Genomic DNA, 25,383 nt, shown 5'->3' on the forward strand with positions numbered 1-25,383 from the left:
TGCCAGGAAAGGAAGGCGAGCGGGCAGGGGGTCGAGTGGTGGATGCGCCAGCCGCTGTTCCCGGGCAACCTCGGGGCGCTAGCCTCCTCCACCTGCACCTTCTCGAGCCCTGGTGTTTCCAAGTTCAAATCTTCGAAGCAACCGCCCCAGAGGCACTCAGTACCCAAGACGGGACTGGGCTTCCCCGGGCTCCGGCGACACGAGCAGTCGGAACCCGGGGCGCCGTCTCGGCGGAGATTGGGGGCCGGGAGGGAGGGGAACCGGACACCCCGCGAGGGCCCGGGAGGCGCAGGGCACTCCTCCCTCTGCCGCCCAAGCGGCGCGGATCGAGGAGGAGGAGGAGCCGCGCCCGGGCCGGCGCCGCCCTGGCTCCTCCTCCCCGCGGTGGCCTGGCCCTTCCAACCCGACGTCCAGAGCTCCTGGCGGCCGCTGTGGAGCCGGGAGCCGAGCGCGCTGGGCGCGGCCGTCCCGCTGCCGCTGCCGCTGCCGGCGCGTGCGAGCCCCGAGTGCGCCCGCGGCCATGGTCCCTGCGGCGGCGACCGGCGCTTGAGCCCCGGGACGCGGTAAGCGGAGCGCCCGCTCCCGGAACCCCCGCTCACGGCCTCGGGTGGCGGAGGCCTGGCGCTGCCCCCACGCCGTCTGTGGGGCCCTGTGCGCCCCGAACTTATCCGGCACCGGGACAGGCGGGGGCTTCCCCTTCGGACTCCGGGGCCAGGGCGGCAGCGTTCCCCACCGGCCGGGCGCAGGGAGCGGCCGCGAGGTAGCGGGTGGGCCTGGCGGCTGGCCCGGCCGGGACGCTCCCGGGGGACCCGGCTGGGAGGGGGCGGCTGCGGAGGCGGGAGGAGGGGCTGGCGGTGGAGGCGCGGACTGCGCTGGCGGGGGCGGGCCTGGGGTGGGGAGGACGCGCGCCGCAGCCCCTGGAGCGGCGCTTTTGTAAAAGGTGGTCCCTTACATATGGAAATGACGGTCGCGCGGGTTCCCATTTGCGTCCTTTTGAAGGACGCCCGCCCAGAACCTCAGCGCCGCCTGAGAAGTATTGTCCCGTTTCTTGCGCCCTAACAAAGCGTCCGCCTTCGCTTTGCAGAGCACTGGAGGCGGGCGGCCGGCTGTGCGGGCGCAGCGGAGAGGCTGACAGAAGGTAGGAGAGGACCACGGGGACCGAGAGAGCGTGCTGCCTGGCGATGCAATCGGGTGTCTGAGGTTCCTGGGGGCGGCGATGGGCCGGCGGGTTAGGAACAAATCTGCATCACAGGTTGCCAGGGACTTGGGCGGCGCGCCTGCCCTTCCGCACCTCGCCTCCCGCGCCCCGCCGCGCAGTCGGGTCTGGACACCCTCGCCACCCGCATGGTCCCAGCTCGCAACCGCGAGCTCAGAGCTGCGACTGTGTGTTGGTCCAGGAATGGACTTGAGTCCGGAAGCAGCAGAAAGGGTAGTTGTTCTGTTGCCTTGAGCAACCCAGGCTGCCTTGCGATTGAGAAGCTGAAGAGAAACCAGTCTGGGGAAGCCCAACGCGTTAGCCTTGGCTGTCTGGAGTGTCGGAGAGCTATCCTTAAAGTGGGGGTTTTCGAAGGTGTGTGGAATCAATGACTATAGACTTTCCTAGGGCAATTACTAGTAAGACAGGGCAAAGAACTGAATGACACTCGTGTGTTGCCTGAAAGCCTTGCTCGCCAGACCAGCAGAATGTAGGTGTGGAGTGTTGCGCGAGAAGCTTCCAGGGTTCCAGGAGCTGGGCTTCTGCAGCTGCCAAACCGGTCCCCGACAAAAGGACAGAGCTGATGGAAACAGTTTACCCCTGGGAGCTCTTTCTGTGAAGTTGAAAGAGATAGAGATAGGAAAAGGCGATTTCCTAGCCTCGGCCTTGCAAATAAAATGAGGGCTGGAAATACTGTTCTCCCACGTACCCTGTGTCTAGACAACTTGGCTATTATGAGTTCTAACGCTGTCTTCACTTCACTGGAACAGATCCTCTCCTGGTGCCGAGGAATTCCTGAGATGGGTTTACCATACAGTTTAACTTCTGAATTCATGAAATGAAAACAGAGTGCATGGTTGTCTTTTGTGCCTGAGGTGGTAACTGATTAGGATTAGAATCCTAAAAGTCCACCATGGCACATGGGGCTAAGCTCCTGAGACCATCGAAGATTCTCAGTTGGCTTCCTTATGTACATTAAAATAAATGTATATGTTTGCTTGTTTCCTGAGGCTTGACAATGTGCAAGGAAATGTGTGTGTGTGTGTGTGTGTGTGAGAGAGAGAGAGAGAGAGAGAGAGAGAGAGAGAGAGCGCTTAATTTTATCTTGATCTTCTCTAGTGTCTAGCATGCTGGTGGCTGACCTAGAATATTGGCACATCTTGCTCTAGAGTTGAAGGGGACTGTGAAAATTCTCAGACTGTGTATAAAAGTGACATTACAGGCTGGCTGCAAAACCAGTTTCTTGTGGTCTCTTAAGCTGTTGTCACTGTCCTTAGGGAGGTCAAGTGAACTGCTGGGGAGTTTCTTTGCAGATTTGTTTACTTTCACCTGTTCTCTGGTGATTTTTCAGAGGAAAGCATTCTGAGCTGCAGTATAGCTAAAGGGTAGGATGTTCCAAATGGGCCGAACATGGGGCAAAAGCAGGCAAAGGCTTTAGAGGGGACAAGAGAAAGGAAGCTATCACAGGTACAGTCTTTGCATTAAAATATCATGGATCAGTCATTTTAATAGACACTTACTTGCTCAGAATGGCATGAGTGTCTTTTTTCTTGTTCTTTTTTTTTCCTTCATATTAGATATGTGATGACCCATAATATCAAAAGATATTAACTGCTACAGAGGGGAGAACAGGGCTCCAGCGGATACTGAACAACCAATCTTAATTTAATGGGCAATATTCTTATCATAAGCTAAATGCTGTTAAAGTAAATTGTTTTAAATGTCACTGCAAATGGCTTTCTAAACTAACATTTCAGCAATCTTGATGCTTCCATTTTATGTTGATAATGAAAATACATTTTTACCAGGTTAACATTGATAAAGGGTTGGCAAGTTTGACCAGAGTGCTTTGGAGGGATTCAACCGGCCTGGAGTCTTTTCAGGAGGTTTATTTTTATAGATTGCCAATTCATTGGTAGGCCAATAAATTATGTGGTTTGAATTCTGGCTATTGAACTTACATCTGTTGGGCTGGGGCTTGTAGAAAGACTTACTGAAGCTTGCAAAAAAATATTTTATCTTATTTACAAGTAAAATAGAATTTTAAAAAGATCATGGGTATGTCCATGTGAACAACCTTGAAATGAGGATACTTCTGACTGCAACACATACCAGCAATTGGCCATTTATTCCAGCTTTTGGATGGAAAAAATTACAAAGTATTTATGTTCTAACGCTCACTTAAAAAGCAAAGTTGAGAAAAGCTGGGTTTTTTTATTTTTTTTATTTATTTTTTACAGAGACAGAAAGTGAGTCAGAGAGAGGTATAGACAGGGACAGATGGACAGGAACAGAGAGAGCTGAGAAGCATCAATCATTAGTTTTTCACTGCGCGTTGCAACACCTTAGTTGTTCATCGATTGCTCTCTCACATGTGCCTTGACCACAGCCTTCTGCAGACTGAGCAACCCCTTGCTGGAGCCAGCGACCTTGGATCCAAGCTGCTGAGCCTCGCTCAAACCAGATGAGCCCACACTCAAGCTGGCGACCTCGGGGTCTCGAACCTGGGTCCTTCCTCATCCCAGTCCGACGCTCTATCCACTGCGCCACCGCCTGGTCAGGCAACAAAAGCTGTTTATAGATGCAAAAAATGAAGCTTTTCACTTTGACCACAGGGAACTGTTCTTGTAGCTGCATACATTTTACATTAATTTGAGTTAACATGTTAATATGACCTGACCTGTGGTGACGCAGTGGAGAAAGCATCTACCTGGAATGCTGAAGTCACCAATTCGTAACCCCGGGCTTGTCTGGTCAAGGCACTTACGGGAGTTGATGCTTCCTGCTTCTCCCCCCTTGTCTCTCTCTCTCTCTAAAAATGAATAAATAAGATCTAAAAAAAAAAAAAAAGAGTTAATATGGCCCAGGAAGTAAAAGTTGTTACCAGCAGTCTCTTTTAAGAAAGTAACAAACAGGCTGCTGGTTTTCTGCTTCTGTAGTTTTACTTATTAGCTGACTACAGGTTATTGAATTGACGTTGAATGATTTTATTCTTCCAGCTCTCCTAAGTTAACTTGATTGGGTAGCCCACATCATTCAAGATAGTAAAATGCTAAATTTATTTATGTTTTAGAATAAATATTAGTAGGAGAACCTTAGCTAAATTAAATTTAACTAAGTTAAACTTAGTGTAGTTGGCAGAGGTTGTTATTCTTTCAAATTTAATGTGACTTTTTTTTTTTCCTGTGTGCTGGCATTTAAGATTTGTATTATATTTTTCTACCATTTTATTCTTGGTGATATCCTTGTGCTTTTGGTATCCAGCTAGACATGAGGTGCTGTCTGAGCAGAGAGGAGGCTATCTGACAATAATCAGTTTGAGGAGCAGTTGTTCTGGACAGAAATAGTCCATATAGATATATAAATGAAGGGGGGGGGAGAATTGCTTTTTTTATTAAGCTTTTTGCTAAACTGAAATTTATTCTCGTCCCTATTTAATTTGATTCATCCAAAAATGGTAAGACTGGAAATCTTTGTAGTAAATTAAAGTGCAGAAATGAGAGAAGAAAAAGAAACATTTTAATTTGATCATTGGATTATGAGGCTCTGTCTTACCAAATGGGAAAGCCAAAGGCTCTAATGAAAAGCTTTGCCAAAGCAGGGTTTGTGCATGTTTATCGCTTTAGTTACAAAGTAACTAAATTAGCCACTTGGTGGTCACTGCCTGGTCTGCAGACCCCCAACAGCTATGTCTGAACACAGATCCAAAAGCATCCATTATAATACCCAAGGAAAGCATCTGAGCCAAGGGGGGCATGCAAACATTCCTCGTAGCTGTTCAGCTGCTGGACCATCTGGAGAGGAAATAAAAGGCCTGGGCGAGGGTCTCTGGCATTGTGCTCATTTATTATTTGGTTTTCCCTTGCCAGGCTTTGTTCGCCTTTCACTCCCTTTGGCCCAGAACAGACGTCCCCTTTGGCCAGGGTGCCATTCTTACAAGCTCCTTTCCATATCTTGGATGCTGGAAAGTTCATAAGTTCACATCTCCACTTCATGCTGGCCTTATGTTGGGGACTTCATCATTCCAGCTTCCCCTCCACCTAATGTCTCTAACAGTCCCAGTTGGCAATGTGATTTCATCAGCCAGGGTTGCCGAGTGGTGCACAATAGCACCGCTCTGTAATGGACATCCCTGTCAGGGTCTGTGCACTTTGGCAGCCTTGTTTTGAGTTATTTGGAAGGAAAATGCTCCGAATAGTTCTCATTATGGGTGGTTACTGGATGGTAAATGTTTTGATTAATAGCTCAGTGCATCTGCCTCTTATTGAACCATCCCTAGTTAGAACTCCAAGATATCGCCCACCCTGGACCTCTAATTCCAGAGGAGTGGGAAACACTTCTGACAATTTGGTTTGGAAGGTAATGTCTAAAGGGAGGCCCAGGTTTGTGGCAGGCCTTATAGAACTGGAATTGTTCTTTGCCATTTGAAGAAAGATTTATCACTCCAAACCCAACTTTCTTTATCTCTGAGTAAGATGCCTGTCATAGGTGGGTGTCAGGCTTTGATGTGGAAAGCTTTGAATTGCACAAATTAGACATCTTTAAGTGTTTGGGGGGAATTAATTTAACAACTATCAATTCCTGGCCTTTGCCCATCGTTGAAAATATGGGATTCTTCATGATCATTTTTACATACAAATTTATTTCTTCCTTGCCCTAAATCCCAAAGCTGCTTTAGTAAAAAGAGATTGCTTATTCTGTGTATTCTTAATGCGTTGGAGGCTATAATTAGTCAATGAATGGTCCCAGGGTAGTAGGGAGGGAGGAGCCCTACCCACTCTCCATTCCAACCTGGACGAGTTTGTGGCCATCAATTGTCCCATGCAGCAGTACAAGTGTTCCAGTACTTGGTACTGTTCAGCTGGCTAACACATAAAGATGGAGATAGGTGATTAGCCAATATAATTTCAGTGGTCCCATTCATTTGTTATTATGGATATAGGACTATGTATAAATATATAGGACTGAGAGACAGTGTATTAGAGTCAGAGACCAGGATTCCAATCTCAGCTCCACCTTCATGTTAGTGCTATATCCTTTGACAATTTGAGTACTTTTTTTTTTTTTTTTTTTACAGAGACAGAGAGAGAGTCAGAGAGAGAGATAGATAGGGACAGATAGACAGGAACGGAGAGAGATGAGAAGCATCTATCATTCATTTTTCATTGAGACACCTTAGTTGTTCATTGATTGATTTCTCATATGTGCCTTGACTGGGGGATTACAGCAGACTGAGTAACCCCTTGCTCAAGCCAGGGTCCAAGCTGGTGAGTTTTGCTCAAACCAGATGAGCCCGCGCTCAAACTGGCGACCTCGGGGTCTCAAACCTGGGTCCTCTGCATCCCAGTCCAACACTCTATCCACTGTGCCACTGCCTGCTCAGGCCACAATTTGAGTACTTTTGCCAACCTCCAATTTCTACATCTTAAATGGGAATATGATATCTACTTTAAAGCATTAGGAGGATTAAATGAGATCATATAGGTAAAGTACTCTGCAGAGGCCAGGTTTATAGTCAATGCTCAGAATTTTTTTTAAAAATTGTTTCTTCTGAAGTCCCAACTATATTTCAGCCTTTCTGCTTTTGTTTCACATTAAATTTATCAACAGGCCACCTTTAAAAGTTGAGGAAACATTAAACATTGCCTGCCTCCATTACCATTTAGTAAAATCACATTTTAATGTACATAATCCGTACTATGCCCATTCTTAATCCCTGGATTCTGGCATTCCACATCCTTAAAGGCAGACCTATAGCTGATTGACTTGTGTAAGTTCCTCCCTTCAGTTTACCCCTTCTTTGTAAATCACAGGTATTTTCTTGGTGGTTTTCTCAATTCTCCTCTTGTATCAGTTTTCTAAGGGATTAGCTACTCTCAATTGCTTACCATATTTAACCCTCAGGACAACCTTTCCAGATGGGTATTATTCTTCCCATTCTACAAAGGAGGGGTCAGGGAAGGTGTTTCCCATAACAAACAATCGCACCTGAAGTGTGAGAATCCATTGACTCACTCACTGACTCCTGAACCAAACATCAGACAGCTCTGCAGGGTACAATTTGGCAGTGGGTGCTGGCTTTCTACTTCTGCTTTGTTATGTCTAGGACTTAAAATGCCTTTGAAAAAGGATGGGAAGGGGGTGAGTAGTAGAGGGGTGTTTGCAGAAGGAATAGGCATTTCATACTCTACATATGCTCATTTTTCTCTGTAGTTCTCATTCAGGTTAAGTTTCCACTCAAGAAATCTCCGTATACCCAGCCAGTCCATGTTTACTGCGTCCTGGTGTGAAGACTCTACTGTACTATGCATTTGGGGAAGCTGTAAAAGAAATAGAAGTTGTGGACCTTGCTCTTAAAGAAATTTCTGGCAAGTAGGGAGAAACAAATTCTTGCACATGAGATTACTGATGAACATTTGGGGAATAATGTCAACCAGTGAAAATGCATTCTGTGCCAGACGAGTACTGACAACTCGTCACCGTATGTAACATCTTTTGGACATTGCCTTACATACGATCATTTGTTCTGCAGGGGTAGGACTGTTTTTCCCCTCTACTCAAAAGAATGTCTTCCTAACTTCCTAAGCATGCTGTCTTGGGAAAAAGAGAGATGAAATACAGAGAAGAAAGAAAGAAAGAAAGAAAGAAAGAAAGAAAGAAAGAAAGAAAGAAAGAAAGAAAGAAAGAAGGAAGGAAGGAGGGAGGGAGGGAGGGAGGGAGGGAGGGAGGGAGGGAGGGGGGGGAAGGGGGGGAGGAAGGGAGGGAGGGAAAGAGAGGGAGGGAGGGAGGGAGGAAGAAAGAAAGGAATCTTAACCAGGCAGTGGTGCAATGGATAGAGCATCTGATCTGCCTGGAATGCAGAGGACCCAGGTTCAAAACCCTGAGGTTGCCAGCTTGAGCGCAGGCTCACCAGTTGGAGCACAGAATTGCTAGCTTGAGCGTGGGATCACAGACATGATCGCACAGTTGCTGGTTTGAACCCAAGGTCACTGGCTTGAGCAAGGGGTCACTAGTTCAGCTGCAGCCCCCCCCGGTCAAGGCACATATGAGAAAGCAGTCAATGAACAACTAAGGAGCCACGAAGAAGAACTGATGCTCTCCTCTCTCTCCCTTCCTGCCTGTCTGTCTCTACCTGTCCCGCTCTATCTTTCTCTGTCTCTCTCGCTAAAAAAAGAGAAGAAAGCTACTATAAAATAAAAGAGGTTTTCTTTAGTGAAAATTCAGTGACCTCCCAAAGAGCAGGGCATGATAGTTTATCAAATTCAAAGCTATGGATAAGATCAGGACTTCTCAGTACATTGTGGGTTTTATGGTCCTCTTTCATTGGTTTAGATGGTCAAGTCTCCAACCCTTAAAAATAGTTTTTAAAAGGGGAAGTGTTAGCATTCTTTGACTTTTGAGTTTTTTTAAAATATGCAAAATCAAGCAGGAGCAGAATACTCTGGCTTTTATGAAGTTGGTCAGATTACAGCCCAAGGGACAGCTAAACTCAGAGTGAGCCTGAGAGCCATGGCAACCTGGAATATCCCAGAGCACCTTGGGGACTCTCAGATCTGAGCTGACAATGAACTGGCAGGCTCGAAGTGAATCTCATTAGTGAAGCCTGGCCTTTTCTAAATTTCTAACTGTTGTGGCTTTGCTTAGCACCTGGGTGTTTCTTTTCTGATGCTTTGATGTTTATATAGCACTCTCAACTTATTTTGAAAACATTAACATGGTGATTAGTTAACCCAACAGACCAGCTCTGGGAAGGCAGCCAGTGAGCCAGCAGCACCTTAATAATAGAAAAACTGATAATTAGGACTAGAGACCTTCTGATATCAGGAGCCTAGACCAGAACGGTGCCACTCCATGTTAATGAGCAGCCATAGTAAAAATCTGGAATCCATCTTCTGGATCCACCTGGTTCTCAGCTGAAACCTTGGGATGATCGTGGCTCTGTTTTAGCTTGTTATGTTTTGAACAGTTGTCTATGAAAAGAAAGCCCCACAACCTAGAGCAGCGGTTCTCAACCTGTGGGTCGCGACCCCGGTGGGGTCGCCTAAAGCCATCGGAAAATACACAATGCATATCAGGTATTTACATTCCGAATCATAACTGTAGCAAAATTACAGTTATGAAGTAGCCACCAAAATTATTTTTTGGTTTGGGGTCACCGCAACATGAGGAACTGTATTGCGGGGTCACGGCATTAGAAAGGTTGAGAACCACTGCCCTAGAGCATCATTGATTTGTGTGGGAGGGCCTCAAATTATTTTCAGTTCTGGATATGTTCAACATGTTAACTCACATGTTTCCCATGTTGTAATGATCTGTGCCATGGAACATCACCTCGAAGTTAGAGTTTTCTGACCCAGGTCCTGGTTTACGTAAAGGTGCTGCCTTGAAATATAGAGTGGTGTTTGCAGTGGTCAGGAAAGGAAGAAATGGGGAGTTGCTGTGTAGTGGGTATGAAGTTTGTTGTGCAAGATGAAACAGACCTAGCGATCTGCTGTAGAGCCATGTGCCTGTAGTGAACAGCACTGCACTGTACACTTCAATTCTTAATAGGATAGCTTTCATGTTATTTGGTTTTTATCACAATAAAATATTACATTGGCAAGATAATTTTTTTTTAAAGCTGCTGCTTTTTATAGTCAAGGGCTGATCCTGAGAGCCTTGTTGCAGAGAGCTGAGGTCACCGTCTCAAGAGTGTGTGTAGCGTTTGGCTTCCATTGCATCATGGGGAAGGGGCCTCCAGATGTGCAGGTGTCAGACTTTGATGGGAAGGCCCAACACATTAAAAATGAATGCTTGTGCAAGCAAAAAATCAGATTTCATTCTTAAAGGATGATGTACCTAGTATTTTATGATGTATATTTTTAGCAAAAATGATTATGAGAGTTACTGATGACTTCATGTTTTTACCGATTCCATGGAAATAAAAATAAAAAACAGAAGGTCTGGCGTTTGGGTGGGTCAGAAGGAGGAAGACGGGTGAACGGAGAGAGTAACCAGGTGAACAGAGGTGAAGTGGCCTAGCTGGTAGAGGTCCCCCGAGATTCGATATGATTCGTGTCGTCTGAGGCTCCTTGGAAGCTCACCATCTGAAAGGATGGAGTATTGTTTTCTCCTTTCTCTAGGCAACAAGCGTTACCTAAACCTCCCTGGGACTAAAGCAGGCTCAGGGAATAGTCTTCCTGTCCCACCTCACGTAATTGCACCACTGATGTTAATTGAGTTGCTTTTTGAGGAACTCATGTAAAAGGTATTTGGTCTCGTATAAACAGAAAGGTGGCTTTGTATCAGACGTGTTCATCCAGTGCCTGCTGCTGCAACCCCTGGTCTCACCACCAAGGGGGCAGCTGGGCTGCAGGAAGAGCCACTAAGCAGCACCCCATCCACGCTAGCAGATTGGAACATCTGGACAGGTCGGCTGGAGTTCGGGGACTTGCATGAAAGCTCTGGCCCTGTACAAACAGCTACTGCATTGAGAAGGACTGGAGGTCAGAAGTGTTCTAGCATGGTCTCTAAGTCCTGGGCCAAGTGAGCTGATAGAGAATCGCTGTCAGTATTGACTTTGACAGACTGGTTGCCCCACCGGAGGGATACTTTCCTACCTGCAAGACTCCCCCATCCGGGTACTGTTCCTGCGGTCACCCGGCCTTGTGGGTAGGCCCGGTGTGTGTGCGTGGGGCAACTCCACTGGCCAGGGCTGGGTCCTGCAGAGACCCATGGTCTTGCTGGGGGGTGGGGTGGGTATAGTGTTACCTCTCCTTCTGGCCCTCACCAAGGTCCCAACCACCAGCACTAGGGGACCAGGGCTTGCAGAGGGTAGGGGTGGTGTGCTGAGGGGTGGCAGCAGCCAGATACCAGGGGCTGCCCCAACCTGTCCTTGTCTCTGCCCCGCACAGGTGAGCACTGTGGGCTATGGGATGGATGAGGTGGAGCAGGACCAGCATGAGGCCCGACTCAAGGAGCTGTTTGACAGTTTTGACACGACGGGCACGGGGTCCCTGGGACAGGAGGAACTCACTGACCTTTGCCACATGCTGAGTTTGGAGGAGGTGGCCCCGGTGCTGCAAGAGACGCTGCTTCAGGACAACCTCGTGGGCAGGGTAAGGCCGGGGAGGAGCCCGCGGTGGGAAGTGGGTGCGGTTTCTGTCCGGCGCTGGGGGTGGGGCAGACCACACATTTTGCAACTTGTTTCTAACATCCTGGCTGTGTGTGCCCTTAACTCTTAACCTGAGAAACAGACAAAATGTAGTGGGCGTGATGTAGCGGCGCAGCTTGCTGGGTGAGGAAGACCCGCTGTCATCCACACCCTGGAAAGGTGCTCACTGAGCCTCTCAGATCCAGAGAGGACAGGAGGTAACAAGAGCACGCTTCCCAACTTTCTTCCTGTTCTTTGTGGATAATTTTATGAAATCCACTTTCATCATTTAGACAGTAGAGTGGCGGCAGATTTCCAGTGAAGAGAGGGGACATGCAGTAAGGAAACTGCCATTCACAGCACAGACAGATTGCTGTTATAATTCTACTCCCAATAAAGCTGTCTCTTCTATGGATTGTTTTGTGAAGTATTCATTAAACTCTTTGCCCAGGAAGTAAGACAGGAGGGTGAGTAAATACAGCGCAGGCTCATTTAAAACCCAGCACGACTGGCTTCCAGCAAGGATGTGTGTGTGTGCTGATGTTAACTTCTGCGTTTGACAACAAATAGTCATGCTCTCCCCATAGATCAAGTCACGAAGATGAGTAAGAAAGAGGTTTCTTTTTTTTCCTCTTGCTGTTAGTGGGAAGGACATTTGACCCCTCACAATCTGATACTGCCTTCAATTCTCATAATTATAACTAAGAGCATCATTTGTATGGCTTTGGGTTGGGTCTTGCTATTGATTTTTTTGAATGGATTGAGAGGAGAAAATGGGCAATACTTTTTGAGCTCTGTTGCTGTCTAGCTGTCGCTTTATAAGTAGTTTTTATCATGTGTAAATTGAGGAAGCTCAACTTCATTCCAGCGACCAAACTTCCTTGTTTCTGCTTCATTGTCATTGTCTGTTGGCTGACAAGTTGGGTCAGTGACCTCAGACACAGTGGGATGTGTTGGCTCTCGGGGACATGAGACAGACAGCAGTAGCAGCCACCCTGAAATTAATGCACAAAGGATGATATTCTCAGGGGCTTGGCATCATGACAGTGGTGTTTAACAGGGCTCTTACTCTTTAAAAAAATTTTAGTTTTTGCAAAACTGGGATCATTCTCGGTCGCTTTGGAGGAATTAGCTACCTGTGAATACGTGTTGTCTCCCCAAAATGCTAAAACTTTTACTTTGGAAACAGTAGAAATGGGAGATTCGAGGATTAAACCACTTACTCCTCACCGTGTAATATGCTGAAGCATATTTTAGTTCCGTCTCAATCCCAGACACTTTGGGGAGTCAAAAGAGTAGCGTGTCCCACTGTGGTCCTTGGAGAGCTTAGGCTTTTTTTGGTGTCTAAGGAATAGTATGAAAGAGTGGATCTTTTTTAATGCTTATGAAAGCCTGAGAAGACAAAATAGAACTTAAGGTTTCTTAGAGAAATTGTGTTGGAGTCTGTGTAAATCTGGAAGCCTCTGCTGTACACAGATCACACCTCGGCAGCGGGTTAGCAGTTTGCTCTCCAGATGTTGCACATCTTTGCCCTCCCTTGGCAAACTGAAACGGGAGCAGTTATTGATTGATTTGTTAATGACTTGACACTACCAGCCTGCTTTTTATGTTTGCTGTTTGCCTGTGAATAAGGAATACATATGTGGTCTATAGCGTGATATTTACTTACTGAGCCCTTGATAAAAGTTAAATAGATGTCTGCATATTGATTTCATGTGGGAGTCCCTGATGATTGTCTTGCGAGCACGGTTGGCATGAATTAATGCCCTACTGTTAAATCTGCATTTTTTATGAGGTTGAATTATTCTCCTCAGATGATCGCATAAACTTGACCATATGCTGTTAAGACACTCTATGTGGTCTATAATTTTAAATTATAGGGAAAGAATTCCTTAGACTTTACAGAAGCAATCCAAGTGCTATCACCTACTTGATCTATTTTTTTTTTTTTTTTCTGAAGCTGGAAACGGGGAGAGACAGTCAGACAGACTCCCGCATGCACCCCACCGGGATCCACCCGGCACGCCCACCAGGGGGCGATGCTCTGCCCCTCCGGGGCGTCGCTCTGTCACGACCAGAGCCACTCTAGCGCCTGGGGCAGAGGCCAAGGAGCCATCCCCAGCGCCCGGGCCATCTTTGCTCCAATGGAGCCTCAGCTGTGGGAGGGGAAGAGAGAGACAGAGAGGAAGGAGAGGGGGAGGAGTGCAGAAGCAGATGGGCGCTTCTCTTGTGTGCCCTGGCCGGGAATCGAACCCGGGACTTCTACACGCCAGGCCGACGCTCTACCACTGAGCCAACTGGCCAGGGCCCCTTCTTGATCTATTGAGTAGGGTCATAAGTTGTAAAATTATAAGTTTTGGATGCCAGTCATCTCTCTTTCTCTTTAGATATTATTTTTAGAAAACTTATAAGGATGAGCAGTTTGATTTCATAAAACAGGAGAAAGACGTAGTAGCATGACAAACCTAAATATATTCAAACTGTTCATTAATTCAACAAATGTACATTGTGTTGTATGTGCCCTGCACGTCAGGATTTCAACTAGTCTTATAGGTGCAACTTAATGTTTATTGTAAACTACAGATTTCCATTAAGTTGGCTTTTGGATACATTAGTATCCATCAGCTTCCTGGACACTTATGGTTTTAATTTTTATCTTTTAAATCTTAGCAAGAATAGTTTTTAAATAAAACTTTTAAGTTGACCTTTATTGGAATTGGGCTCAATTAGTCATATTTCCTTGAAAATAAGTAATATAAAGAAAGGCTCTATCCCCCTCAACTAAGAACATGAATATTGTTTCTTTATTTTTTATTTAAAAATCCATCTTTAATAATTTCTTGTTCTTTTTTCTTAAAGCCTGATGTTTCTTTTGACAGTTGTTAAGGAAAGTAACTTAAGTGACTTGCCATTTTCATTCATTTTACTAATATAATAGCCCATTTGCCCTTGAGTTATGTTTCAATTCATCTGCCCAATCTTGCTTTAAAACTTGAAGCCATATTCCCCTGAGTATAGTGGTTATACAGGGTAGGGCAAAGGTAGGTTTACAGTTGTGAGTACATGAAACACAGTTTATTCTTGTGTTATTATTTATTAATTATTGTATCATTTTTCATAAGAGCAACTGTAAACCTACTTTTACCTCACCTGTGTGAAATGCCTAAAGATGACAAATCATCCATTTGAAGGAAAGAGGACATTGCTGGTAGGGATTTCCTACTAATTTATCAAAAGAGCTCCATTTAGATGTTTGTCACAGTTAAGTAGCTGCCAGGTGGGTGAAACCCCAGGACAAAGGACTCTTCAAGACACTGAAGAATTTATAGTCTGGTCATGTTATGGACCTGGCAGGTGAGTTAGCACTGCAAATACTACAAACATTTAAAAGAGGGGACCACATTAGGTTTTGTTTTTTTTTTGTTTTTTTTGTTTTGTTTTTTTTTGGCAGAGACGGAGTCAGAGAGGGACAGACAGACAGGAAGGGAGAGAGATGAGAAACATCAGATCTTCGTTACGGTTCCTTAGTTGTCCATTGATTGATTTCTCATATGTGCCTTGACCCGGGGGCTACAACAGACCGAGTGACCCCTTGCTCGAGCCAGCAACCTTGGGCTCAAGCTAGTGAGCCTTGCTCAAACCCGATGAGCCCACGCTCAAGCTGGCGACCTCGGGGTCTCAAACCCAGGTTCTCCGTGTCCTAGTCTGACACTCTATCCACTGCGCCACCACCTGGTCAGGCCACATTAGCTTTTTTATTGAACTAAGTTTTCATCCAAGCATTCAATACCCATTGTAGATACTTCCTGGTTTTGTGTCTTTTATTTTTATTATTTTTATTTATTTTGTATTTTTGCGAAGTTAGAAGAAGGGAGGCAGTCAGACTCCTGCATGCACCCAGCCGGGATCCACCTGGCATGCCCACCAGGGGGCAATGCTCTGCCCATCTGTGGTGTTGCTCTGTTGTGGGCAGAGCCATTCTAGCACCTAAGGCGGAGGCCATGGAGCCATCCTCAGTGACCGGACCAATTTTGCTCCAATGGAGCCTCTGCTGCAAGAGGGGAAGAGAGAGACAGAGAGAAAGGAGAGGGGGAAGGGTGGAGACGCAGATGGGCGTTTCTCCTGTGTGCCTTAGCCCGAAATCAAACCCGGGACTTCCACATGCTGGGCGGACACTCTACCGCTAAGCCAACCAGACTGGGGCGGTTTTGTGTCTTTTAAATGAAGTGTTTCCATATGCCTCGCTGTCTTTTTTATTAGGAACCTGGACATAAATATGACCATTTACCTTGGTTTAATTGAAGCCTTTAGTTATATGCTGTTTTTAACAATACACTTTCATTATGGAATATACCAATTTTGAGACAAAACAGCCCCTTGGAGTTCTGATAAGTTTCCTTACTATACCCTTTAATATGAATCTGGATGCTGAAGGACCTCATGCCCTTGGCGCTCTATAGAATTAGAACAAGCTACCTGGAAGCAGAACTTATCATTGGCTTCCAAAGGGTTCTATAAGTATGTAGACTTGGGTCATCAAAGGCACTTTGAAATATTTTTGTATTAAAATTTGATAGCTATAGAAATACATAGTTTAGCTCAGCTTTCTCACCTTTTATTTTATTAAGATTTTATTTATTGATTTGAGAGAGAGAGAGAGAGAGAGAAAGGGGTGGGAAGCAGCAAGACATAGTAGTTGCTTCTTGTTTGTGCCTTGACTGGGCAAGCCTCCAACCAAGGGACTTCAGAAGCATTCCAGGTCCATGCTTTATCCACTGTGCCACCAAAGGTCAGGCCCTGGCTTTCATTTTAAGGGGCTTTTTTTTTTTAGTGAGAAGAGGGAGATAGTGAGACAGACTCCCACATGCGCCTCAACTGGGATCCACCCAGCAACCCCCCCTCTGGGGCTGAAGTGATGCAAATGAACCAGAATGAACCACTGGCTGCAGGAGGGGAAGAGGAAGAGAAGGGGTGGGGAGAGAGAGAGAGAGAGAGAGAGAGAGAGAGAGAGAGAGAGAAAGAAACACATGGTCACTTCTCTTGTGTGCCCTGACTGGGAATCGAACCCTGGATGTCCATACACCAGGCTGACGCTCTATCCACTGAGCCACCGGCCAGGGCCTCAGGGTTCTTTTTTAAATGTCAACATTAATTTCACATGGAAGATTGTTTGCTTGCTTATTGTTTCCAATTCATTGAAAACTTTTAAAGATTTTTTTTTCTTTTATATACATTTTAACCATTTGAAAAGTAAGTCAGAAATACAGAAGTATTTTCTGGGGTTGATTATTTGGACTCGTTCTCTGTGTGCAAAATTACACTTGATCATCAAATAGTACCTATTTATAGTTACTTCATGTCCATGCTCCTGTTTCACATTATTGATCTGAGGTTTTTTTTAATGCATTGGAGGGAATGGTGGAAATACTTCTCATTGCATCTTTTTAATGTCTGAACCTTTGCTGTATCTTACTGTTTAGCCACCACAGAATAACCTGAAATGGTGAAGGATATTATCTGATTCTTGTGTTGGTCTTGTGACTCTGGGCATCTCTCTATCACTTCATCTGGAGTTGAACTAAACTCCTAAGGGTTTGTGGTTCCCATTTACAGACAGGAAGACATCTGAGTCAGAGGCTATAAGATTTGTTTTCATTCTGTATTAACACTTTCTTGTCAAATTCATTGTAAAATTAACTTTGGATTTGCATACTGTGAACCTTAAGTCTCTCAGGTATTTAGTTTGTCCAAAGCAAGGGCATAAGGGAGAGCTATTGGGAAGGCCATCTGCTTTCAGCAAGAGTTGGGAACAAGTACTAAATAGCTATTCTTTTCTACCTACTTTATTTCAGTAATGATTATCTCTTTTGCCAGAGAAAGTATGGTCAGGAATGCTCATTAAATTTCCGCAATATTCCACTGATCCTTTTATAAGTAGCATCTTGTCTGGACAAGGAGACTTAGAGTTCTTCAGTGTCCATCCCAGATTTTTAGACTTAACTGCTCATCTGTATGACAGAGAAACCTGGAATCCAGAACTTGGAAAAGTGCAGTGATTTGTGCAAGGTCAGACAACTCACTTGAAGCAGCACCAGAGTGGAAACCCAGCTTTCCCAGTCCCCGAGTATGAATGCATGTGTCCAAGACTCCTCAGACTCCAAATGTGCAAAAATAATCTCATTTTCTCCCCTTCCTCGATCAACCCACCTCCACCCCCACATCAAGACAGTACACTATTGGATCACAGTCTTTGAAGTCAGACCTGGATTCATACACTGACTCTTGCCACATTTTAGCCAGATGGGCATATTATCTTAAATACTCTGAGTCTCAGGGGTTTTTTTTATCTGTGTAATGGTAAAAATAATACCCTCCACCTTGTAAGATGGTAACAAGGGTTGACCTAGGTTATGTATACCAAAGACGTCATAGAGCCAGGCACACAGTTAAATGCTGTGTTCTCTATCTCCTTCCTTCTCTTACACACCTAGATTGGGTCTTTGATAATTAATGAGTTTCCAGCAAAGATTTTCTGAGAAATCTCCCTGCACTAGAGAATGGGTTTGCTTGGCACTTGTGTGGTGGTGGTTTCATCTACTTCTATCCGTAGGCAGGGCTCCTTGGATCAGTCTTGGAGCACAACTTCATCCAGTGGCTTTAGGTGTTTCAAACTTGCCTTTTCAAATGGCCTTTGCCTCTCTCCACATTGTCTGCAGTAAATGACTACTAAGCTACAATAACTTGAATGCTTTATGTAGAATATAACATCTTATAACTGTTTCTCTCATTATGAAACTACGACTGTTTGTTCATCTGTGTCCTTTCTCTTTGCATAATGCCAGAAACATTATTTTCCTCTACACTGACCTTCTGATGAGTCCATATTTCCCTACCAATTTCAACTACCAATGTTTTGAATGTTCTCTCATCAACTTCCTTCTGTTACTAGCTGCAGACTTCCTTAGTGTGAAGATAGTCACATGGGCCTTTGTCTTGTTTCACAAGCTCACTTTGTAAAACCCTAGCTTGAGCTCTCTCATCTTGGGTCTGTTTGAAGTAAAGTGTGCACACATTATGGAAACTATGCATTTGATCTCCAAGATTGCATGAGATGATTTTATTCAAGTTAGGTTCCTTATTTTTACTTCCTGTTGCCGTTTTTATTTTCACATGTGGTTTAAAATAGCATTTGTTTCTTATGTGGTGCTTGCATTCTTTTTTCATAAAGGCAAATTGTGTTTCTAAAAAAAGCATTGGTATGAAATTTGGAGAGCAAAAATGATGAGGTAAATTTCTATTAAGTGGTGGTGACACATGACAAAAAATATCAGACTTGACTGGTCTTCCTGTTAATTTAGTTTAAATGTCATGTGTGTTTTCAGTCAGTCATGTAATTTCCCCGTTGCTGCAAACTGCCCTTTGAGGCATACAAGATATAGGAATGCTTGTAAATGAATGGCAGCAATTATTATTCAAATGAAGAGGTCCCCGCCAGGGCAGGCACAGCTCGGAAGCTTGTTACCTAGTGGGACTTAATTGCATTGTGTATATGTGAGGATTTCTAAATTTTAACCTAATACAATAGTAAAACTCCCTTGGAGGAGAAAGAAACGGTACTTAAAAATTCCAGTTACGGAACTTAGTGAACCAACTGATGCCCATTTCTTCACAATAGAAAGCATTTATTAACATTTCGGTTCTGGGTTGTATCCTGAGGGGTTTCTCTGCCACATCCTTATTCATGAGCATTGATGGAAAATAGCAGCCCACCCCTCCCACCCCCCCCCACCCCCGCCTCTATTGGAGAGCTCTCTTCTCGAAAGAGAAAGAATTTACTGCTGTTTAAAGTGGAGGGTGCAGCGTCTGTAAGCCCTTGCAAGAAAGAAAATAAAGATCAGTGTAAGAATGAAAACTGTTCCAATATTTATTTTAATTGAGGTAACATTGGTTAATAGTATGTAAGTTTCAGGTATACAGCATCATAATTCATGAACTGTATACATTGTAACACGCTCACCACCAAAAGCCCAGTTTCCATCTGTTCCCATATGATCAACCCCGTTACCCATGTCGCCCCCCTACCCCCGCTCCAGTGGTTTTGATCAGTTGGCCAGATTTTTGTTTTTGCCATTTCTAGATTTTTGTTGTTGAGGAAGAAGGGGTTACACCTGGACAGACATTGTTGGATTATGAAGAACCTCTGAGTTAATAGTCATGTTTAGTATTTTATAGACCCTTTTCTTCTAAAATGTGGTAGATTTAATACATTATAAGTTCATTTTGGGAAACTTTAAGCTCTGCCTGTGAATATTTTGGGGAAGTCAAATGTCACCAGAGGTCCCTATTTCCCTCCCCGCTGGCCAGGTAGGATATGCTCACTTGACAGAGGCCCCTCCCAGCTCTTTTTATCTGTTTCAGAATATACCAGATTCCACCCTAGAGTTACTAAGAAACTGTCGTCTTTTCTCCCTTTTTTCACCCTCCCATACTCTAGAATCTGGAGTGTAGCTGATGAACTCCTGGAGGGCAGAGGTTAGGTATCTCTTGATCTTGTAGCCTCTGAAGACACCCCCCTCCCCAATGTGGACTGCTTTATATTGAGTGGCTTTGTGTCGAGTTGAGGATTTGACGTGGAACAGCAGAGGGTTTCTCTGCGAGTCAGATCAGGAGTGGGGCAGTCTGAGGCAGGCTCAGTTACTGCACTTTAATGGGTCCAGTGAGAAGAGCTGGGTTCTCCCAGTAACTCCTTCCCCTCTAGACGTGTGACCATGGGCAAAGCACAGGCCTTCCCTGAGCCTCTCTCGTCAACATCGGGTGCCTGCCTCGACCATCTCACATGGATTTGCGCCAGCCGAATGACCAAACGCCCAGGAAAGAATGTACCTACCGCAGTACCCTGTTCATCCAGTATTATCCATCACCCACATTACTAACATTTTCTAATAACTGAATCTCTTTCCTCAATTAGTGGCAGACTTTTTTTTTTTTAAAGAAAGGATTAACCGTTGGGGATTAACCTTTTTTATTAATGTCTTACCCAAAGAGTATATTAAGTATTATAAGGTTTTTCTTGATCATTTAAATCTTTGTGGTCTATCACTTATTCTTCATAAAGAGTAATATAGCCTGAGGCTTTACTTAGCAGGACACAGATCCTTCCCCAACACTAAATAATCTCAGCCTACTAGGTTTTTGAGGGCATGTGCTTTTTTAAAAATAAAACATATATTTTTTAAAGTAGTTTGTTAAAATGTAAAAAGTTTATACTTTTATTTGTGTTAGAGGGAAAAGTTAGTCTCCCCATATAGCAATACTTATTTTTGTTCTTGCCTTGGTACACCCCATCTTTTATTTGCTGCGTCTAATCTGTAGCGGGTTGATGAAGCTTAAATCTGGAAGCATGAGAATGAAGAGCTTCTGAGTGCGTTCTGTGGCATTTCCACTGAAAAGACTGTGGGCTTCACGATGCTGTCCTTAGTTTTGGCCCCACTTCTTGTCTCCCGATCGTCTGCCGAACTCTTGGTCACTGAGGCTGAGAGATAAGCAACCTGCCCGTAAATGAGGACAGGACTCTCTCAGAAGCTGGTGTGTTAGTATGAGGCCTAAGTCTCCCTTAAGTGTGGAGTGATAAAGCCGTGGAAGTTGATTAGAATTACCTTCCAACCTGGACATGTTTTCTTTGAACATATGTACCCTGATTTATTGATGTCACCCTAGTAAAATTAATAATAAAAAAAATTTTTTTAAATAAATAAAATGTTACAGAAATGTGAAAAGAAAAAAAAAATTACCTTCCAGATTACAGCTGTTTTTTGTCATTTTTCAGAGGGAGTGGAACTGGGGCACAGAGACCCCTGGGTGATTCTCCTGGCTAACCCTCACAGAATTGGACTGTTAGGACACAATTCAGAAGGGCTCTTTCCAGTTACCTCGCAAAATTTCTATCTTTAGAAGACCCAGCGGAAGCCCCAGGCACAAGTATAAAGGGCTTGACCGTCTCAAGGCAGGCACCTCCCTTTTGAAACAGGAGCTTCTTTCTGTACAGTTCATAATGGTGACAACGAGAGAGTAGGTTTCATTCAAATCATCAGGTCATCTCCATCAATATCTTAAGACAGAGAAGAAACCCAGAGTCGGGGTCCCTAACCACAGCAGACTGGGCCGTTTGCTCCAAGGGGCATAGACCACAGGGGCGAGGCAGACTCCTGGGCTTCCCTGCTGTCCTGGCACCCTGCCAGACACACACACACACACACACACACACACACACACACACACACACACACGCTGTTGGCTGTGCTGCTGGTTACTCTCACGGCCAGTTGCTTTTGCTTGAGAACGTGGCCCTGTCTCTTTGTAAAAGTGGTAGGAACAATCACTCCAATTACTATACCTGTCAGTATTAACTTTCACTTGCTGAGTACCTAAAAACTCCCAGGAAGTTCTAGACACTGTACAAAACTCTCATTTTATCTCCCGAACATTGCTATGAGGGAGATGGTATTGGAAATAACAAAATACATGCAATGCTCTTAGCATAGTACTGCCTGACTCCCTTTGACGTTTCCTGAAATAGGTGCTCCATGGCAGCAGGGACATTAGGCACTCATTCACTGCTGTATCACCAGGGCTTAGGACAGTGCCCAGTGCATAGCAGCTGCTCAATAAGTGTTTGTTGAATTAATCATAAATATTAATTGCTAAATAGCACCATCTTTACAGAGGAGCAAACCAAAGCTAGCTCCCAGAAGGAAGTGAGTGGCTGAATGAGGGTCAGAACCCAGAGCCTGTGCTCCTAACCCTTCTACCCCCCCCCCCCAGGTATGATTCTGGCAGGAAGTAGTAAATGCCTGGAAGTGCCCTTAGTAGGAGAGCCTTGGGTGTGTGATGTCGTGGACTGGCTGACAGGGAAGATGGCCTTGCCCCTGGAAACTGGAGCTGGGATGCCACAGTGCCTGAAGCCCATCTCTGACTCTGGGACACGCAGGGCCTGCCCCTCCTCTCTCCCCCAGGTTTCTCTGCGACTTGTCATCTGTGAAACCTAATTAGCACAGCTTATATTTCTACAATCTTTTAACCCTTTCATTGATTGTATGGCCTTGGCTCTTTTGATAGATTTCTGCTCTGGCTCTTTAGATTAGATTTTTAGTGTGCATGATCTAAAGAAATATGATTTGGGAATGTAATTCCAGTTAATCAAAACTAATGTAGTGGGGAAATCACATATACTGTGGAAGAGTCTGGTGAATTGTAAGTACAGACAATTTTATGCCAGGAATCTCAGTGGAGTCCCCTTCTTTGTTTTGATTTGCAGGGAGAAGACATTGTATGATTTTTCTTCCATTGTATAGATAGCTAATGAGATTTGTTGCTTTTCCAATTTTAATTTTAAAGTGTTTTTTATCTGTCACTTATGTTTAAAATTCTAGGCACTGTTTTATAATGATGACCAAAGAGACCCATAACAGCACAGATTACCGATTTGCTAACTTTGTATTTATGTATGGGCTTTGGTATAAATAGATGACACATTATCAAGCTAGAATGATGGTGAGAAGAAATAACATCTCTCTCTTCTGCCCCATGGTGAGATCATGTAAATTTATGTTAGACAAGAGTGTACTTGGCCATAAAGAAAACGGTGTCATTCTATTAACCAAAGTGATATCTCAGTTCTGAGTGTTTACTTAAATAAAACTCAAGTTCTTTTCTACCTTAGTCAAGGTAACAGTGGTTTTTAAGAATTCAGGAAAATGCTTTCCTAGGCTGTTTCATCCTTTTGTGTTTGCTATTGATTTCTGCTTGTTTATGGAATCCCAGGGGCCTAGGGAGATGAATATTGTATACCTGCCCCAGGCAAGACTATATTTAAGTCATCCTCAAAAGGTGCCTTACTTCTTTCTAGACTATCTTAAGAAATGAAAGCATCTTTGGGGGCATCATTACAATGGGTCATTTACTTGAGAAGTTTTTCCAAATATCTAACTTAACATCTTTCTCTTCCCATCTTGTTCAGAAAAACAAAGAAGGTTAAGAGTTCAAAACACATCTTTTTCTGCCTTCATCAGGAAGGTTTTACTATATCGGTTTCCCCTTCAGGGTTGAATCAATATTGATGTTGATGTTGATATTAGCATTTATGACACTGTGGTGTTAAAAGCAATCAGCCCATTTTCCCATTAGTGCTTTAGAGAAATGAAGGGATGAAAAGGGAGCACAGGCAGGTGATGACAGACTTCAGTGCTCTCAGGATGCTCCCAGGCGGTCCTGGCACTTTGTATGTAGATGGGTTTGTCACTTTAAGACTGTGGAAACTGTTTTGAATTTATTTTTAATTGCTTGTTTTTAGGTGCGCTTTGATCAATTTAAAGAAGCATTAATACTTATCTTGTCTAGAACGCTATCGAATGAAGAACACTTTCAAGAGCCAGGTAAGGAGACTAACTGGTCTTCTCTCCATTCCCCTTTCAGGGTTGTGCAGGGAAGAATTTGGGGACCTTGAAGCATGTCTGGGAAAGATTTGGTGCATCTGTCTTTCAGAGATTGAGCAGTTATTTTCAGTGTCTTGTCTTCTGATATTATCATAAAAGCCTTGCAGCTGTTGAACACTAAAATGGGACTTCCCTACGACAACAGCGAATTATGGAAGGAAATAATTGGATTATTCCTGGGCCGTATGTCAGATGGTGTGGCAATAACTTACTCCCGGAGTGAGCGTTGCAGCTGAGTGACACTCCCTTCAGCCTTACTTCCTGTGCACACGGAAGGACAGGAGTTGGGGGGAATTTTGCCTGAAAGAAGAAGCGTGGCCAATCTAGAGAGAATTTTATTTCATCCTTGTGAATGGATAATCCTCCACATAGACATTATTACATTTGATTATAACTGTTTATCTCCCCCTCTCAAGTGATGATTCCTTGAGAACCGTTTGATTCATTTTTGTATTTCTCAGGGCCCAGTAGTATGCTTAACCCATAGTAAGTACTCAAATATCATGACTTTAATATACTTCATTGATTTTTTTTAACAGACACCATAGATTCTAAAATACATCATTATTTCATATATCTCTAAGAAGAAAAATTGTTGCCAATTATGGTAAAAAGCCATTGATTGTAAGGCAGATCCTAGTTTCAGTGTTCAGACCTAGTCGTGTTCTGAGTCTTAGAATCAATGAAATGTAAATATCTGAGGGGAAGTTTAAATAGTGTTGAAATTTGTATTAAATACAGTCCAGTTTTATGAAGGCAGTGGTTACTGGGCTAGGGCTAAGGGTTGACTAAAGGGGTCTGTGGGAATTTGCAGGGGGTGATGAAACTATTTAATTTTGACTGTGGTGATACTTACAGATTTCATGAGTTTTCCCAACCCATAAAATTATGCACTGAAATAATTTATCCCATGTAAATTATACCTTAATAAATCTTACTTTTAAAAGAACATCAAAAATAGAGTCCAGTTTTTGAGCCTAAGAAGAAATCATCAACATTTTGTGACCGTGAGAAGTCATTTATTGTGACCTATTTAGATGCAGTGCAGATGAGAACTTGTTTCTTATCCTCACTGGAGATCCCGTTCATCGCACCTTCTCAGATGCTCCAGATTTGTGTCATGTGTATGAACACTGTTTAGACCTGTTTTGGATTCTGGAATACGTCTCCCAGTTTTGCATGTGGCGACCACCTTGGAGAAGGTTATCATTGACTGAGGCTGGCCGGAGCCCTCTGGAAGCCCACAGTGAGCCTGGGAGGGAGGTCATTGCCTTCTTGAGAGTTTCCAGACTAGCATTAGAATTTCTGTAGATGACCAGGGCTGGAACATGGACTTTTGTTCTTATGGGGTTTCACATTTTATTGCTTTATTTCCTTATTTAAGGTTGCATATCATCCTTGGTAACAATGGTGCTATATATAGGGATTCTGAATAGAGCTATGATGACATCGCTGCAGTTTGGTTAATATGAGCGTGGGTAACATGAGCATAAGTTCCATATGCTTCGGTAGGCTGTCATGTGCTTTTACGTGGGTTTGGAAGGGACAGCCCTGCCACTGGTCCA

At 44.2% G+C, this 25,383-nt stretch overlaps 1 protein-coding gene across 6 annotated transcripts in view; it reads left to right on the top strand.

Annotated features, from left to right (window-relative positions):
• Positions 1-395: 395 nt before the first annotated feature.
• Positions 396-25,383, top strand: part of NIN (ninein) — a 119,106-nt gene continuing 94,118 nt past the window's right edge. For all 6 annotated transcript variants that reach the window (XM_066278450.1, XM_066278451.1, XM_066278452.1 and 3 more), the window contains exons 1-4: positions 396-563; positions 1,085-1,138; positions 11,089-11,292; positions 23,677-23,758. In XM_066278450.1, coding sequence (XP_066134547.1) covers positions 11,110-11,292; positions 23,677-23,758 — 265 coding nt within the window. In that variant the 5' untranslated portion in view covers positions 396-563; positions 1,085-1,138; positions 11,089-11,109. The remainder of the gene's footprint in view (positions 564-1,084; positions 1,139-11,088; positions 11,293-23,676; positions 23,759-25,383) is intronic.

The sequence above is a fragment of the Saccopteryx bilineata genome, chromosome 4 (assembly GCF_036850765.1).
Source record: "Saccopteryx bilineata isolate mSacBil1 chromosome 4, mSacBil1_pri_phased_curated, whole genome shotgun sequence".
Classification (NCBI taxonomy): Eukaryota; Metazoa; Chordata; class Mammalia; order Chiroptera; family Emballonuridae; genus Saccopteryx; species Saccopteryx bilineata.